General features: G+C 40.6%; 1 protein-coding gene across 3 annotated transcripts in view; it reads right to left on the reverse strand.

The window, feature by feature from the left end:
- atg16l2 (ATG16 autophagy related 16-like 2 (S. cerevisiae)) overlaps positions 1–16,759 on the reverse strand; it is a 37,470-nt gene extending 20,711 nt beyond the window's left edge. For 2 of the 3 annotated variants that reach the window (XM_016541947.1, XM_016541945.1), the window contains exons 1-11: positions 16,450–16,759; positions 15,746–15,815; positions 14,984–15,035; positions 14,265–14,338; positions 11,791–12,042; positions 10,820–10,882; positions 10,468–10,557; positions 10,178–10,231; positions 7,354–7,459; positions 5,803–5,908; positions 4,334–4,404 (exon numbers count right to left, since the gene is read on the reverse strand). In XM_016541947.1, the coding sequence (XP_016397433.1) occupies positions 4,334–4,404; positions 5,803–5,908; positions 7,354–7,459; positions 10,178–10,231; positions 10,468–10,557; positions 10,820–10,882; positions 11,791–12,042; positions 14,265–14,338; positions 14,984–15,035; positions 15,746–15,815; positions 16,450–16,585 (1,074 nt within the window). In that variant the 5' untranslated portion in view covers positions 16,586–16,759. The remainder of the gene's footprint in view (positions 1–4,333; positions 4,405–5,802; positions 5,909–7,353; positions 7,460–10,177; positions 10,232–10,467; positions 10,558–10,819; positions 10,883–11,790; positions 12,043–14,264; positions 14,339–14,983; positions 15,036–15,745; positions 15,816–16,449) is intronic. The other variant, XM_016541946.1, reaches the window with a different exon arrangement.
- Between the last annotated feature and the right edge of the window lie 956 nt (positions 16,760–17,715).

Here is a 17,715-nt window from a genome sequence, read left to right on the forward strand (position 1 = left end):
GGAGGGTGAGCCGGAGCTTTCTGGAGAGGAAGATTCGGCTGCTGCCCTCCGGAACTGTTGCAATGCCTGAATCGGATCCGGAAATGACGGCTATGCTTTCCCGAGCCGACATGAGGTTTGGGCTCGAGTGGAGACCTCCATCGTGTCCCGAGCCCTCAAGGTTGGACGATTGTTTCTTCGGGGTGGCCCGCGCTGGTTCTCAGCGCTCCACCCCAGTGCCATTCTTCCCGGAGGTGCATGAGGGGCTTACCAGGTCGTGGATGGCACCTTTTTTTTGCCGGAAACTGGCCTGCTAACTCCTCCTCCCGCACCACTCTTGACGGTGGTGCAGCAAGGGGGTATACGGGGTCCACCCGGTGGAGTGGTCGGTTGCGATGCAGTTGTGTCCTAATACCGTCTCCACCCATCAAGGGCAAACCGTACCTCCCCTCCCAGGTCTGTAGGTACTTGTCTGGTCTGTCCGGCAATGCTTATGCGGCCTGTGGAGAAGCTGCCTCCGTCTTACACTAGGGATGTAACGATTCACTCAACTCACGATTCGATTCACGATTTTGATTTCACGATTCGATTTGATTCACGTTTTTTTTTTTACAAAATGAGATTTAAGACAAATTATAAATTAAATGTTACACGCTACGCCATTACTGCAGGTTCTTCAGGCTGAAGCACTGAGGGACCTGCACGAGGGTGGTCACGATCCGAAAGTTCTGAAAGAGCTCTGAACTGCAACTGACCTCGCGCTCCGAGCGATGAAGGTCACTGCAAGTTCTCTGGCTCGTGCGATGTCCACAATTGTGGTCCAGGAGCGACACCTCTGGCTGAGTCTGGTCGACATGAGGGACGCCAACAAGTTTGGTTCCTCAAGGTCCCTGTTTCCCAGACCGGCCTCTTCGGCGACGCAGTCGAGAACATGGCCCAGCAGTTCTTGGCTGCACAGGAGCAGACTGAGGCGTTCCGACATGTCCGATCTGTCCGCCGGCCGCAGCCTGCTCGTCGCCGAGGGCGGCCCCCTGCATCCACCCTTGCTCCCGTGCCATATCCGCAACGGCCTCGGGCAAGCGGCACCGTGGAGCTGGGCGTAGGCAGGCCGTCCTGCCCGTCCAGGCCCCCGTCAAACCTGGCGGTGAGCGGAAGAGCAAGAGGCCCTGGGACGGGCGACCCAGAGAGAGAGGGAACTGCTCTTCGGGGGATGGTGAATGCACCTCTCCCTCCCTCGTAGGAGGGCCGGGTGGAGCATCTTGTTTCCAAAAATCTCGACAAAAGAGCAGTTTTCTCTGTCTCTGGGTCCCAAGAGGGCACGGAGAGTCGCGGACGGACCAACACCGGACCACACTCATCCTCTTCTCTTGCCAGCATGCAGCAGCAGGCGGTTCGAGAGCGTCATCAAAGGTCCTACTCACGCACCCTCTGCCAAACCGTGGAACCAGGTGAACGTTGCACCCCTCTTCGTTCCGCCCACAGACTGGGTCCTGCATTCCACCTCGCTGCCCCACTGCCGCACTGCGGGTACGTCGGTGGTCCCGCTGGTCAAGCTTGTACGGTGTCTAGGTGCCTGGCTACCAAACCCGTCTCGCTGGCTCCTGCGGACCATCAGACTCGGCTATGCGATTCAGTTCATCCGGCGTCCCCCCAAGTGCTGCGGCATCCGCTTCACATCAGTGAAGGCGGCTGATGCTCCTGTCTTGCGTGCGGAGATCACAGTCCTACTGACGAAGGATACGATTGAGCCGTCGCACAAGAGACCATTGCTGCAGTTCGCGTTCGAAGGACGGGCATATCAGTACAAGGTCCTGCCCCTCGGGTTATCACTGTCGCCCCATGTCTTCACGAAAGTTGCGGAGGCAGCCCTTGTTCCGCTGAGAGAGCAGGGCATTCACATTCTCAACTACCTCGACAACTGGCTCATACTAGCTCAGTCTCAGGATCAGTTGTGCGAACACAGGGACTTGGTGCTCTGCTCCTGATTGCATTGGCCTCCATCATGAAGGTAGTTCATGCATTTTCGGTCGACGAATCGTGCCTAGAGTTTGGGCTGGCTGACTCCCAGGTAATTCTGAGGCCCCGGCCCGGCTTCGTGCCCAAGGTTCCTACTACCCCCTTCAGGGTTCAGGTTGTGAACCTGCAAGCGCTGCCCCCAGAGGAGGCAGACCCAACCCTAACTTTGCTTTGTCCCATCCGAGCCTTGAGATGGTACGTAGACCGGTCATAAAGCTTTAGGACCTCAGATCAGCTCTTTGACTGTTACGGAGGCCGGCAGAAGGGGAATGCCATCTCTAAGCAGAGGATGGCCCACTGGATAGTGGATGCCATCACCCTGGCTTATCAGGCACAGGGTGTGCCCTGCCCGTTCAGGTTGCGAGCTCACTCTACTAGAAGTGTTGCATCCTCCTTTACGCTGACTCGTGGCGCCTCGCTGACAGAGCTGCGGGCTGGGCGACCCCCAACACGTTCGCTAGATTCTATAGCCTTTGTGTGGAGCCGGTATCCTCCTGTGTTCTCACCTTAAACGGGTAGAAGCACTGAGAGGCCCTGGTTTAGTGTTGGCTTGCTAAACCGCTCCAGAGAGTCCGTAGGGTAAACCCTGTCAAGCTCCTCCATCCCCTCGGCAGCCAGATGTGGCGGAACGTCCGGCGCCAGGCCCTCACTCGATGAATCCATGAGAAATACAGTCCACGGTATAGCCTCAGAGCCCGTGTTTCCCTGGCAGACTTCTGCCATTTCCAAGAGGGTTATAATCACCTCTAATCTTCCATATGCACCTAAACGGTTGTTCATATGTGTAAGTGCTTCCAAAACCTCCTTCGGGAAGGATTGGGCTTCTGCAACGTTCCTGTTCCAAGTGGAACGTTTATGTTTTCCCAGTGTTATCCAATCTCACTGAGTGGGTAGTACTACGGCAAACAGTGACTGGTCTTCTTGTTGCGAGCCCCGGCCTACGCCGAAAAGGGGGCGCAGTAGGCTCGCACAGGACACTGGAAGTGGCAGCATCTGTGGCGCTTTGGTAGGGATCCCAAAGTTGGTCATTACCGACGTGACGTAGAGAGTGACCGACTGAAAGGGAACGTCTCGGTTACGTATGTAACCCTCGTTCCCTGAAGGAGGGAACGGAGACATCACGTCCCGTCACCATAGCTGCTGTACCACCACTGAGCGACCGGATCACCGGCTCGGCTCATCAGCGAAAACCTGAGTATGCGTTGCACCTGCTGCCTAGTTATACTCGCGCTGCGATCAGCGGCAGCTGGATGCAATCATTGCATCAATTTAGTTTACACTCGAAGTGGATTGGTCTCTCTAAGCGAGATCCCAAAGTCGGTCAATACCGACGTGACGTCTCCGTTCCCTCCTTCAGGGAACGAGGGTTACATACGTAACCAAGACATTTTCTCTTTAGAGTTGCTGATTGGTTTTCCCAAGCAGTCAATGTAGCCAAACAATCTCTCTTTCATATCTATGCAATTCCCATCCCAACCTGATACAGCTCATTAGTGCGCGCTATGAGAATTTTCTTTAGCCCTCCTCCTCCCCAGCACCACCTTCACCTTCCACACATGTGCACATTATAGCACACATACTATTGTTAAGGAACATTATAATGAGCATACATGAAAATATAGGTGCTCTTATATTTTAGGAAGGGAATCATCATACTTTAAGGGTTCTTGGCATCAACAAGCCCTGAACTAAAGTCCAATAAGGGGGGTTAATTCACTAAACAGGTATAGCAGCGCAAAAAGCTGCAACACATTCAAAAACCATTTGTAATTCTGTTAAATCAGCACTAATTAGTTCTGTGAGTAAATTGAAATACATCAGAACATTATTGAAATAGTTGTTTACAGTATTTAATTTGGGTATACTTTTAATGCATTATAGTTTTATTCATACATTTTTTGTAGCAGTTGTACAAGCATTGCAGAAACGATCTCAGAAACGTCTGTTGTGCACATAAATGCAGGCATTAAATTGGTTAATCACAAAAGCAGGTCCTAATGAGCGAATTTGAAGTCTGATGCACAGATCTGTGTTTTGGTTGCAGTGCACACAGAAATTACTGCTAGAGAAACTGAAGCAAAATGCATGCACTGTAACACCCAATATACACAACAAGCAAGCAAAGCGAGAAAACTACAATGCTTCCATTATAACCAACAAAGAGTTGAGATTTTGTAAGCTGTGCTGAACTCCAGCGCTCATATCTAAAACTGTGCAAAGCTGCAGGGAGTGACTGCTTCAGGGATTATAATAGAGGCATTCTAGTATGTTGTCTCGTTACATTGCTCATTTTCTGTGTATAATTTATTCAAACACAATGATTTGTGTGTGTTCATACCGTCGGGTCGAACTCAATGCTGGTGATCCCCTCATTACTTCCATCTAATGTCCCTCTGTTCTGAAGAGTTCCTGTGAGGACAAAACACTGCAGTATGTTACATCAAGCCTGAGAATATGCACTCACTTTTGTTGTGTCTATTAACTGTATAATAGAGCACATCAAATGAGATCATATCATATGAGATTTATCTACACACAGTAATGCTTGTCTAAAAAATCAAAAAAAATCTATTCCCCACCTCACAGACCTCACATAATTTTGAATAATTTCTCAGAAAATTTCATTTTGCATCTCAATTTAATGTACCCAGTGGTGTAATGTAACGAAGTAATAATACTTTGTTACAGTACTTAAGTATTTTTTGGGAGTATCTGTACTTTACTTGAGTTTTTATATTTCAGCCAACTTTTACTTTTACTCCACTACATTTCCTAATTAAAATGTATACTTTTACTCCGATACATTTCCCCGAAGCATATTCGTTACTTACTACAAAATAGTAAGAAGTCAGAAGAACACGGACTGCAGGAAAGCAGGTTTGATGAATCAGTGTTCTGGCGTTTGCAAGTTACACAAGCTAATGTGCAAACAAGGGCGTGTACAACCGCGGATGATTCATTTTCCACTCAAGTCGAGTCTGGGGTGTGCGATATAGCATATCTGCTATTAAAGGGTTAGTTCACCCAAAAATGAAAATTAGCTTGTGTTTTACTTACCCTCGAAGCATCCTAGGTGTATATGACTTTCTTCTTTCAGAAGAATCCAGTCGGAGTTATATTAAAAATTGTCCTGGCTATTCCAAGCTCTATCATTGCAGTCTGTGGGTGTTGCAGTTGAACAGTCCACAAGTCATCAAATAAAGCTTGCGCATTCATAATAAAACGTGCCGCAGACAGCTCCGGGGGATGAATAAAGGCCCCCTGTAGCGAATCCATGAGTTTTTGTAAGAAAAATATCCATATTTCAAACGTAATAAACAATTTTCTCTCACTTCCGTTATCTATCATACGCGGATCTGTTCCGGCAGAAGGCGTATGACGTATGCGCGCGCCTCCGAGATATGCTAGTCTCGCGAGTTTGTTTAATAGGAGCAAAGGAAGCAAAGTTTCCTTACTTTAGCAAAGGAAAACAAGTCTCCTCTTGGCTTATATCGAAATCCTCCAACATACTTCTTTACAAATCCTCGTTTTGTACTTCTAATTCTTGACCGTTGTTTCGCCTTGATCTCTCTGCTGCGTTTCCGCTTTCAGGTACTTTATACACCACTGAATGTACCCTGACTAAGGGATGTTTTAGATATTAGAGTGCTGACATCTGCTGGTGGTCAGAGGCAGTCACATTTAATGACAAGAGCATTCACTATCACTCGATGTGGGTTTTTTACTATATTTGAACCCTGTCTATATGGCTAAAGCTGACAATTAAACAGAAGATTTTTTTTTTTCCAGATCAGTTTTGTGATGTACCTGCTTCAATGCCCCACAGTTTGATGACTCTGTCAGTTCCTCCTGTAGCCAGCAGGTTTGAACTGGTACTGAACCTCACAGCATTGATTCCCAGCTCATGAGCATCCTGAAACCACAAAACACACATTAATTTCTAATCCTTTACATTTACATTTATGAATCCGTCAGACACTTTTATCCAAACTGATTGCATTTATGAATACATTTAATCAGTTTGCATTTTCTGAAAACCCTAACAACCACCTAAGCCACCCTAGCAACTTCCTAGCAACAACCCAGAATACCCTAGCAACACCGTACCAATCACCCAAAATATCCTAGCAATCTATCTATTAATGTTTTTTGAAAGAAGTCTCTTATGCTAACCAATGCTGCATTTATTTGATCAAAGATATAGTAAAAACAGCAACATTGTAAATACGGTTACAATTTAAAACAACTGTTTTCTGTATATTTTAAATGTAATTTATTCCTGTGATGCAAAGCTGAATTTTCAACAACATTACTCCAGTCTTCAGTGTCACATGATCCTTCAGAAATCATAAAATGCTGCTTAATATTTTTGTGGAAACTGTGATACACTACCATTAAAAATCATACTTTTATTTAGCAAGGAGGCATTAAATTGGTCACAAGTAACAGAACAAACCACTTTAATGTTACAAAAGATTTTTATCTCAATATCTTATTAACCATGTGTCTGATTTTGAGGAACTTAACTACCTTCTGTTTTTAACACGGCACAAATAATAATAACTGTCATGTCCAATCTTATTTTTAAACAGTGCACTACAATGTGAAACTACAGAAGGGGAAGCAACTTTACTAAGGTGTAAAAACAATACAAACAAGAAGTGTATTACTTTACACTCAAATTGAAATGTAAGCTGTAGGTAATAAGCACTTCAACTATTTAACAGCAAAAGTACAGCAATTTGTAGAAATCTCTTAAAAAATCGATGAAATGACTAGAAACAGTTCTTGAATTCTGATATGCCAACAACCAAACGATTTAAATTCTGATACACCAACAACCAAAAGATCAACAGGAAATGCAAATCATTAAATTGCGACATGTCCATTTAAGGAAGTGGCAACTCCTCTCCATACCACATCTCGGGCTGGTTCCTGCTGTCAGCTATTCAAATTAAAATGGACGTGTGAAGCGGGTGGCTGCACTTGACAGAGCTGCAGTGTGCTATAGAAAGACACTGCTTCACAGCGACACACAGACGCTTTGTTCCACAGTCACATCATCCACAGACAGACCACCAGCCACCACTACAGGGAATGTGCTTTTAAAGATATCTTTAAGACATGACCCATTTAAGTACCACAAGATCAATATTATAGTCCATTTAGCCTACCTCTCCATGCCTGTCTGTTTACTAGTTCATCTACACGTTTTCTCCATCATTTTCAGGGTTCAAGGTTATATACATTTCGACTTGCTTCATAGCCCAACAGGACCAGAACTAGACAGAACATCATCACAAAGCTTGTGAGAAGCAGATTTTGTTGTTGGATGTTGTTGTAAAAAGCAACACGCACCACTGTAAAAATTGCCTTGGTTGGGACTCTGGCAACCAGGCAGACTCCTAATGGAATATAGAGGTCTTCCTCTGATCTGCAAACTGATTTACCTCTCATCTTCCTCCTAGACACACATATAAGGACACACACAACAAAAGAACAATCAATAATGCTTATGAACAGTACAGAACTTATATACATAGAGATGCTGGGCTGAGTGTACCGTGTTACTGTGTTGCATAATCAGATTATTTTTGGAAGTAGAAAGAAATTAATTTTTACAGCATAACACTCTTTTATATACAGTAAAGTACTTTTCTTTTTAACCAATTTCCAGGTCCAGACATAATCTGCAGCCTTTTTTTTTTACTAGAATGTACTTCAATCTTATTGACAGCTGAACTCATTTTCTGATATTGACTATATATTTACTGAAAAACCTACTGTAGCCTCATATGGGGAAGTTTCCCACACAGCAATGCAGCTTGCTGCTTAAACACCACAGTTAAGATAAAACGTTGGATAAACAAACTAGCTACTGTAGTCATGATTGTTTCACAAAAGCATAGTAACTATTGCAGAGTAACTACTGCAGATTGCCACATATGTTGTAAGAACCACATTGGATCAACAATGCTGTTAATGATGCTAGACATGACACACATACAGCAACGCAATACCAACACATAACACAGTCCTGCACGTTAATATTTGATGTAACGGGTGGAATATTATTTACGTTGTCATTTCTGGTGCAGGTCCGGGTCGGGGAATCAATAGGCTCAGGTGGACTGCGGGTCCAATTGCCAAGACTATTTAGACTCAATTCGATACCCGCTGATAGGTAACTGATTCCAAACAGTCCCATGCTTATTTGTGTTCATGCTCTGTAGTCTGAAGACTGTAAAAATGTTTCTATTTGCAACAGAGTTTGCAGCGTTGAGCATTGTAGCCAATCACGCTGCAACTGAAGTGAATGACAGCTTGATTATAAAGGGAGCGCTCCTTATTCGCTTTCTGTAAATGAGCTATTCATAATTTGAATAAAAGTTTTATTTTTCATGCTGCTAAGAGGACCAGCGGCCAGGTATACATTGCAGAGTTTCAGGAGAGACACAGTGAATCCTTTAAAGGGCACCTATTATAAAATATCCACTTTTACATGGTGTTTGGACATAAATGTGTGTTGGCAGTATGTGAACACAACCACCCTACAATGATAAAAACTGATTACAGCCCTGCATTGCTATAGTTTCCGGCCTCAGCAGTTGTACGCTGTCCTCTATTTTCTTCGTTCTCGAGCAGCTGTAACAATGTCTCGTAAGCAGTCCCGGTGTTCTGTGTTTGGATGTAAGACTGAACATAAGAGTCTTCATTTTCTCCCAACATCTGAGCCACTGAGGACGCAGCGGATTACTTCTATTTTTCACGGTAATGCGCCTCAAAATCTACCTAAATACGTATATGTCTGCGCAAATCATTTCACTCCAGACTGCTTTGTGAATGTCATGTCGTTATAGTGCTTAACTAACGTTTTAGCCGTATTTGTGTGCATATATTATCAAAGTATTTTAACTGATCAGCATCGCGCTTGTAAGATTAGTTCGTGCCGCGTTGTCCGTTCGTAACTCTGTAACATTGCGCTGTTTCGTCCCACTTTCAGTGCATTTGGCTTCCTATATGTACGGCTGAACACCGGTTCTCTTGCTCTCAGTCATGTTGCTTTTACTGGCTGTTTATTGCAGTAGTATGCAAAGCAGAGATGTATATGCGACGCCCTCTTCTGGAGACAGGGTGGGAATATGCAGCTCATTTGCATTTAAAGTGATACACACCAAAACAGCTCTTTTTTACACACATCCCAAAAATGACATTTTCCAGCTGTTATAATAAATTTGTGGGGTATTTTAAGCTGACAATTCACAGACACATTCTGGGGACACCCTACACCAATATTACATTTTGTAAAATGGCCATAATAGGTGCCCTTTAAAATACCTTAGGTAGCAGACTTAATGCGGGTGTGGTTCGAGTCACGTCTTTACGTCAAATAGGTCAGATCGGGTATGGAATTAAATTAGTGCTTCTGCCAGTTAAGTACTGTGGGTGCAGGTTTTTACCAAAAAGGAAACTGACATATAGAAGTAATAACATTTCCCATGCAAACAACTGCTACAGAGCTAGAATGGATGTCTTGACTCTGTAATGAAATAAACGACAGAGAATGCACTAAACTGTAACTTCAAAATCATTCGTCAGATCCAGTATACTTCAGTTAAATCAAAATTTTGTTCATTCAATACTAATTATATAAAATGTATTAATTAAAATGTATTCAAAATAAAATGGAATTTTATTTTATTTATTCAGTATTAGCATACTTTAAATTTACGATTGTTTTTTTTTGTAAATCATCAGCTGTCGCTTCGTGTGTGTGCCCATAAAGTAGATTCAGACTATACTAGTTTGTTCAAATCAGATTTACATTCTAACACCAGGTTTACTTTTCAAGCACATTTTTGTTTTTTTATGCTACACATGCTACAGGTTTTTCAAAGGGCTTAATGATTGAATTTCCTCGTTTTGAGAGCTATATGTTATTATGGGATTTGCTTAGAATTTGCTGTATTTCTCATTTTAAAAAGCACTGCTCACTTTTATTACAATTTCTACATAATCTTTTTTATGTACACCTATGTACATGTACACTAACATGTCAGCATTAAAAATAACGTTCCCCTTCACATTCCCCTGTGAAATGCCTTAAAAAAATTCAGACAATCACAGCTTATGCTATACAGTGATTCATCAGCACTTAAAGAGCTTTCAGCGAGAAACTTACTCAAAAAGTCCTCTGATGGAGCTGATGATGCGGGGAGATGTAGCTGAAGCAGACCTGAGAAGAAAAAACAACAACTGTCGAGACTTTGAGAAAAAATACATTCGGTTATTAAAGATACTACACGTCAAAATTATTCAAAATTAGCCAATAATTAGCCAGAATTAGGCAAAATTATTTCCTAGGGTAATCAACAGCATGATATAGATAAAGCTCAAGGTACACCCGAAATATTACTTACATATTTTACCCAAAATAATTACTGTATTATACATGAAAGCCCCTGCTGTTACCTGAAAAGTGGCCCATGGGATCTCTCCAACCTCTGTGAAGAGTCACGTTTAGGGGATGATGGTTTGGGAGGTGACACATTTCCTGACTCTCTGACAGGCAAAAGCAAAACAATTAATGAAAACATTTGAATGATCTACATGTTGATTTTATAGGATTGTTTATGCTGCCCTTATATGCCTCATATCATTCCAAACCGGCATGACTTTCTTTCCTCCGTGAAACACGAATAAATAAATGACAGCGCATACACTACTGTAACAACTCTCCTTTTGCGCTTCACAGTAGAAAGACAGCGATGAGGGTTTGGATTGACGTGAAATCAGATTCACACTTTATACAGCTGATACTTACTCAATATTCACATTCTTACTGGCAGCCATCTGAAGCTCTTTGTGAAGACTGGCCTCTCTGGCTCTAAGACAGAAGAGGAAATGTGATCAAGAAGGATGTGGTGTTTATGGAACGGACAACATTTGCTTTCAACATTTAGGAAAAAAGAAGCTACAAATTATTTGCCAGCAGAATACCACAGCAGCAGAGAGAATATACTCAGTGAACTTTGAAATGTGACCCTTCTTTAACGAAACACTAATTCGTTAACTACATTAACCATCTTCTAAGCCATTGAATTTGAACAAATAATGCTTCTACTGTTGTTTGACGTGGCCTCTGTGTCCTTTATTCCTTGTTGACAGATGTTACAAAATATTTGGACACTAATAAGAATGTAATACATTTTTAAGCTATCTGAGACTTGTTATAGCACTTGCATATCATTGCTCTTTTGTTGATTTTGATTGCTTTTATTGTCCTCATTTGTAAGTCGCTTTGGATAAAAGCGTCTGCTAAATGTCTAAATGTAAATGTAATACTTTTAGCTCCCACATTGTAACATATTTGAAGGGAAAGTTTACCCAAATATTAAAATTATGTCATAATTTACTCGCCCTTATGTTATTCCAAACCGGTTTAATTAACTTTCTTGTGCTGAACACGATAGCAGATATTTTAAAGAATATTTTTACCTATACAGTGACAGTCAGTAGGGTTCAAAACAGCAATGGACCACACTGGCTTTCATTGTATGGACCAAAAAAAACTTTTGTGTTCTACAGAATGAAGAAAGTCAGGTTTGGAACAGCATGAAGTTGAGTAAATGATGACAGAATTTTCATTTCACTTTCTTTTAAATCCATTCTGCTGAATCAATGCACAACCGATGACATGAATTAGAAGACGGGAGATTATTTTTGGGTGGGATTTGATTTGGTTATTCTAATGGCGCAGCAATCACACATTTCCCTTCCCATCATGCCTCTGACCTCACTCTCTTCTCATTGCGATGGTTCATGCGGACAGCAGCCTGCTGTTTTGGACCGATCATGTTCTCCAGGATCTCTGAGCTGCGGAGTTTCTCTTGTCGGTACGTCCTCTCCATGTTCTGGTGCTGCTCCAGCAGAGAATCATATTCTTGTTTCAGAAGTCGGTTTCTAGTCTGTACCTCTACCACGCGTTCCTGAAGCACGCTGTGCTCTGACGCCAAAACACTGAGATGGTTTTGGACCTCATATAACCTAATTAAAACAACAAAAAAATCATTATACATACAAGATCTATCATAAAATGGTCCAAATTGTCCAAAATATTGGATATTCAAGAAATCATTTTGCAACTTTATGCATTCCACGATGCACATCCAGACCAAGCTAAAAAGTCTACAGCTATAAAAAGGAATAGTTAATGGAAATTCTGTATGATTTATTTTTCATCTAAAGAATGGAGAGATATGGCAGAATGTCCAGGGTCACCTTTAGCCATATGTTAGCTTTGTGACCAAAATTTAGGACATTATCCATTTATAATATTGAGACAACAGCTTGTGTGTAAATAAATGCCACTTTCCACATATAGGATCCAAAATAGGGCCTAAGGCTCTCTCTCTGTAAAAAAACAACAACACAGTTTTAGTAAAAGGAGTGTCAGTAAGTGTAATTAAAAGGAGGTGCTTAAAGGCACAATATGTAAGTTTTCACCGCTAGAGGGCGTGTATTCAAAACAAACAAAGAAACAAAGGCGTAGTTTGATGACGCCGTGACTGAGTGTGGAATCATGGGAGTTGTCGTCTTCATCCCCACAGCCGAAGCAATCCGATGGATGAGTTCATGGATGAGCTAATGTATTAAAGATTTATTAACATCGTAGTATGAAGTAGGGTGAGGCGGAAAGCCTTCGAAGCGAAACTAGGCCGCTGAAGCAATTGCTAATGAGAAACGAGAGTGACACATGGCTCGAAAGCAGCGGAGCTTTTATTATGCCACACTTTAGCGTAGGGCTGGACAATAATTCAATATCAATATGTATCGCGATATAATTTTTTTCAATAACGGTGATATGATTTTTAAACACATTTCCGATATTTCGATATACATTACCAGTTTCCCATACATTGATTTATTTGTGCCGTTTGACTTCGTTGAATAAACATGAGCACTGCACGTTTCAAAATCATAACACGGCGAGGGTGTTTTATATATGAAATTTCTGTTATAATGCTACTCTGTGCGGTCATCACCGGTCTATTAAAACGCACAACATATTAAAGCGTCTTTGGTGTTTCCATGTTTTCTACAAAACAAAACCGGAAATCGAGGGGTTATGACGTCATTGGCAGGCGACAAAATGACACTATGGACACGGTCACTAATTAAAATTGCTTATTTCTCTGGATTTAAACATTCTTTGAAACATTTGGGATAATGTAAGTACACAAGTCTGTACACAAAACTGTTCTAGTGGTTTTTGGATATTTTAATTAAAAAATCTTACATATTGTGCCTTTAACAATATTGAGCGGTAAAAGGTAAAACTAAACATTACATGTTCTGTTTTTCCATTTTGCCGTCATTTTATATTAGTTTCAAAATGTTAGCACCCGGTTACCATTACAGTGTAAATATATTTAAAAATTGGGTTGCAAAAGCTATCACTCAGTAGTGGGATCAAAATGTCTATAGTTATTTCATAACACTGCAGTTCACATAAATCAAAGAATAATTTTTTGTTTAATATATGTATAGCATAGAGGGATGAATGGTCGAACATGATAAATACAATTAATAATTTGTAAATATATATATATATATATATATACACACGTCTTCTTCCTTCTATGCTTCCTTCTACAGAGAGGTGTTACAGCAATGTACAGTGTGAGAAGAATGTTTTTTCAAATTATATTAAATGTATTTCTGTCATGACAACTCTCAGAGGGATTGGCATGGTAATGTACATGACAATGTTAATGTGTTTAGTCTTGGCGGAATAGATCTGCTGCTGCGGCAGAGCATGTACCGAGACTTGCTACTGCCGATGCATCCACAACATGCTGCTGTAAGAATGTAAGAAATACTGCTGCTGCAAATATAACATACATGAAATAACCCCCATATAGCATACATGAATCACCTCGTAGCAGATCTATACAGGTGGAGCTGGGGAAGGTGGAGGGTTTCTGAAGTGCGCTGCGGACTGCTACAGCAAACAAAAGCCAGGTATTTGAATATTGAGCAGTGAGCTCATTGGCTACCGATACAGGAGACAACCAATCAGCTGTGCCATGTCCTTAGGTCAGACTGAGTTAGAGCTATCGGACTGCGCCATCTAGAGTTTCATGTCAGAACTCTGTATTCTAGCAGACCCCAAAAAATTAAATTGTGGATTTCTAAATGAACATAATATGGCCACTGTAAAAGGGAGGTTTCCTGATTTTACGTCATAAAAGAATAAAGAGGTTTACTTGGTATGTTGCTCATCCAGTGTCACTTCCTTTAACTGGATTCTCTGCTGCAGTTCCACCACTTGGTATGCAAGCTGCAAGAACAAAACTATTGTAAAGCCAAAAAACTTTCAATAAAAAAATTTTTACAAAAAAAAACTAATTCAGACAGTGCAAATGCCATTTGTTTACAATGTTAACATCTATTTTACAGGAGTTTTTATTAGCTAGAATAGTTCGATATGGGGGAGAGGACTTGTGTTTTGATAAAGCACAGATATGCAGCAGGTTTTATCACATACTTTCACAAAAACTTTCCAACTGGTCCTATGAAAGCTTAAAATGCGAGATTAGGTGTAACAACTGGTTATATACACCACTCAGATCATTTCTAAAGAAAAGCAGTAAATTTTCCTAATATGTCTAATAATGTTAATGTAAATAATGTTCTCATTCACGTTAGATTAATATGCTTTGGAAGAACATTTCCCAGGGCATTTTTACAGGTAGGAAGCCATCGCTTCTGTGGAACTTGAACATGCTTGTAGATTTGATGACTGTCTGCTAAAAGGAAGAGATAACAACAGGCCAACTTGTAAACCTGTTTAGTGAAACAGGTCACAACTTGTGCCATAAAATTCAGTTTGGTTTATAAACGTTTGACAGAAATCCAATCATCTAACTGCTTTCTCATGAGAGAGGCTGATTCTGTTTTCCCCACATATACCATCGTTTCCTACCTCACCGGTGGTTGTTTTTAGAGATGTCAGCGAATCTTCAGATAGTGAGGGCCTGCAAGGGACAAAAAAACTGTATTTTGAAATTAAAAGCAGAAACAGATTTGTCATGGTTGAATATGAAAAAACGGATAATAATGTATGCTATTACTAGGCCTGGGCGATAAAACGGTATCGATATTTATCGACGGTACACCTTCTTCGATAACGATAGAAAAAATGTTCGATATAGCGCACGATATAGGCATGTGCTATGAGTGACGCAGACAGCACACACAAACACGAACACATGCTGAAGTTTTATATGATATATTTTTTAGCTATATCGCCCAGCCCTAGCTATTACTATACTGTAATGTCAAAATAGTATGGTTGGTAAGGTGTTACATATTATACATTCTGGTATCGAAAACATTTTTAAATAATAATAATAATAATAGTACAATCAAAGTGACATACTGGCATGCACGTTTCAGTAAATCCACAACTCCACCCATTACATTGTAATGCGTAGTAATCTTTTATTACAATTTAACAATCAGAGTTTATGAGGGGTTTTTTTTCCAGTAGTATAAAAATGTGTTTCATGTGGTATTCCAAATTAACTTGTTTTATGTTGTAATATTCAGAAATATAATGGGACTGCATCAAACCTTACTCCAACAGAAGCCATTTTTAGGTTCAGATCAGGTAGAAATTGCTCCGCACGTTTTCACTTTTTACATTGTAACATTAAAACATATTATGACTCAGAGTAAAGGTTACCTTGACCCTGATCCCAGAATGCCTTTGGTTATGAGGGCTCTCTGCTTGGACTTCTCCAGCAGACTGTGATCTATAAGAAGAACAATACGACAAACTATTTCTGAACAAGCATGATTTGTTTTAAAAGAGGCCAGCCGATGTTTACATTCACGGCAAGAGTGTTTGTTAATGAGATTTTCTATTTGCACTTGAGTGTCAAGATTCACAGAATCAGAATGAGTGAGAACTTGCACAAGTCTTGATTATACTGAGGATATGCAAATTAGACCTTCAGTTAAATTAGTTACATTTTTATATTCTGTTCTCCATAATCATTTATAAAAGTGGAGCATACTTTGCATTATAATACTAAATAAATTATAAAATAATAAAAAATTAAAACAAAATATAAATACGTTACGAATAAACGAATATAACATAATACAAATTGATATTGTAAAACATTATATTTAACTGTTACTGCGATTCTTTGTATTTTCTGTATACAAAATATTTTATAATATTTAACTGTATTATATTGTATCTTTAAGTGCTTAAACATATATAAAATTCAATTATTTAATCACCCATACGGCAATAGGTAGATTTCTGAACTGCTACTGCATCCAAAACAACAGGTTTTTCTTATTTTGCCTGACATACAAGAAGTTGCACTGCATGGCCTAAAAAGTTAAATCACAATAACCAGCATTAATAAAGCTTACATGACTCTATAAGATCCTGGAAGACGCTCGTCTGGGTCCTGTTGCGATATTTCAGCTGTCTGATAATGTGACGCTTCCATGTTTCGCTCTGTTTGAGTTCAGAGTTTCTCGCGCGCTGCGACGCCGCCATGATCATAAATAATAATTTTAATACAGTGACAGTAATCTAGTTTCTTAGACATAGTTCATGGATGCCCGCCCCGTCATCGGGAACTTAACTTTTACGTTTGTTTTCCATTCCTATGAAGCGCACAGGAAAGCGGCGGAAAGTGGGCTGAGACGCGACGCGACGCGTCAGTGCAGTGGCTGTAAACACATGAGGGGAGCCGCCTGCTGCTGTCGCTGATGAGTAATCATGACAAACAAGTCAATGCGTCTCAAGCGTGCAAACAAACCGGCTAGAATGGAAAGTACATCTAAATCGCGGTAAATAAAATGGGAGTGGCCTTTTGGCCCAGACGTTTTCTCTGATTGGTTAGGAACGATGCATCAAATTATAATTCTCATATTTTAATTCTTTAATGTGTATTTTCAATTCAGTGTATATTAAAGTATACGACTGTGATTATATAGGTGAGAATTAGTTTTTTTTATTATGCTTGCGCAAATGTGCTGTCATGTGACTTCTGTTACTTTTCTCAGCGATTTGCCAAGATGGACCAATCACAATCGTCGTGATTACAAAATTCAAATAGTTGTATTCATTTCATAGACGTCCTGGGGAACGTTTTCATTTCTAAGTCTGGTGACAATACGTAGAATTAAAATACTTTAAATGTTATAGATTTACTTTACTAATGTTTCCCAGGAATCTTAAAAAAATTTGAATGCTGCTCATGAGGTTATGAATTTCTGAGCCTCAAAGCGCCCTCTGTCGTAACAAACATAGAAACAGTATTTGCTAGCAACATTTGCCACCCAATGCAGTATTGTACAGCTGTACAAACACTTCAGCACTGAAACCTCGGCTCACACTGATTTAATACGTATGACTGACAGTTTGACAGTAAGTCACACATAAATTACTAATACACATGTATGACAAATAATGTAGGAACCACAAAAGTTAAAAATAGGCTTAGTGTATATGTATGGGAAATATTGGAAAATTATTTCTTTACAGAAACGTACCCATGGTTTCTACCAAAACACTATGCATATTACTTTGATACTACTCTTATTAACTTATTATTTACAAAATCACTATAATACAGTATTTGATGTAATCTCTCGTTAAACTTTTAAAAGCTTAAAGGGGTCATATGA

The sequence above is a fragment of the Sinocyclocheilus rhinocerous genome, unplaced genomic scaffold, assembly GCF_001515625.1.
Source record: "Sinocyclocheilus rhinocerous isolate Xijiao unplaced genomic scaffold, SAMN03320098_v1.1 scaffold1270, whole genome shotgun sequence".
Classification (NCBI taxonomy): domain Eukaryota; kingdom Metazoa; phylum Chordata; class Actinopteri; order Cypriniformes; family Cyprinidae; genus Sinocyclocheilus; species Sinocyclocheilus rhinocerous.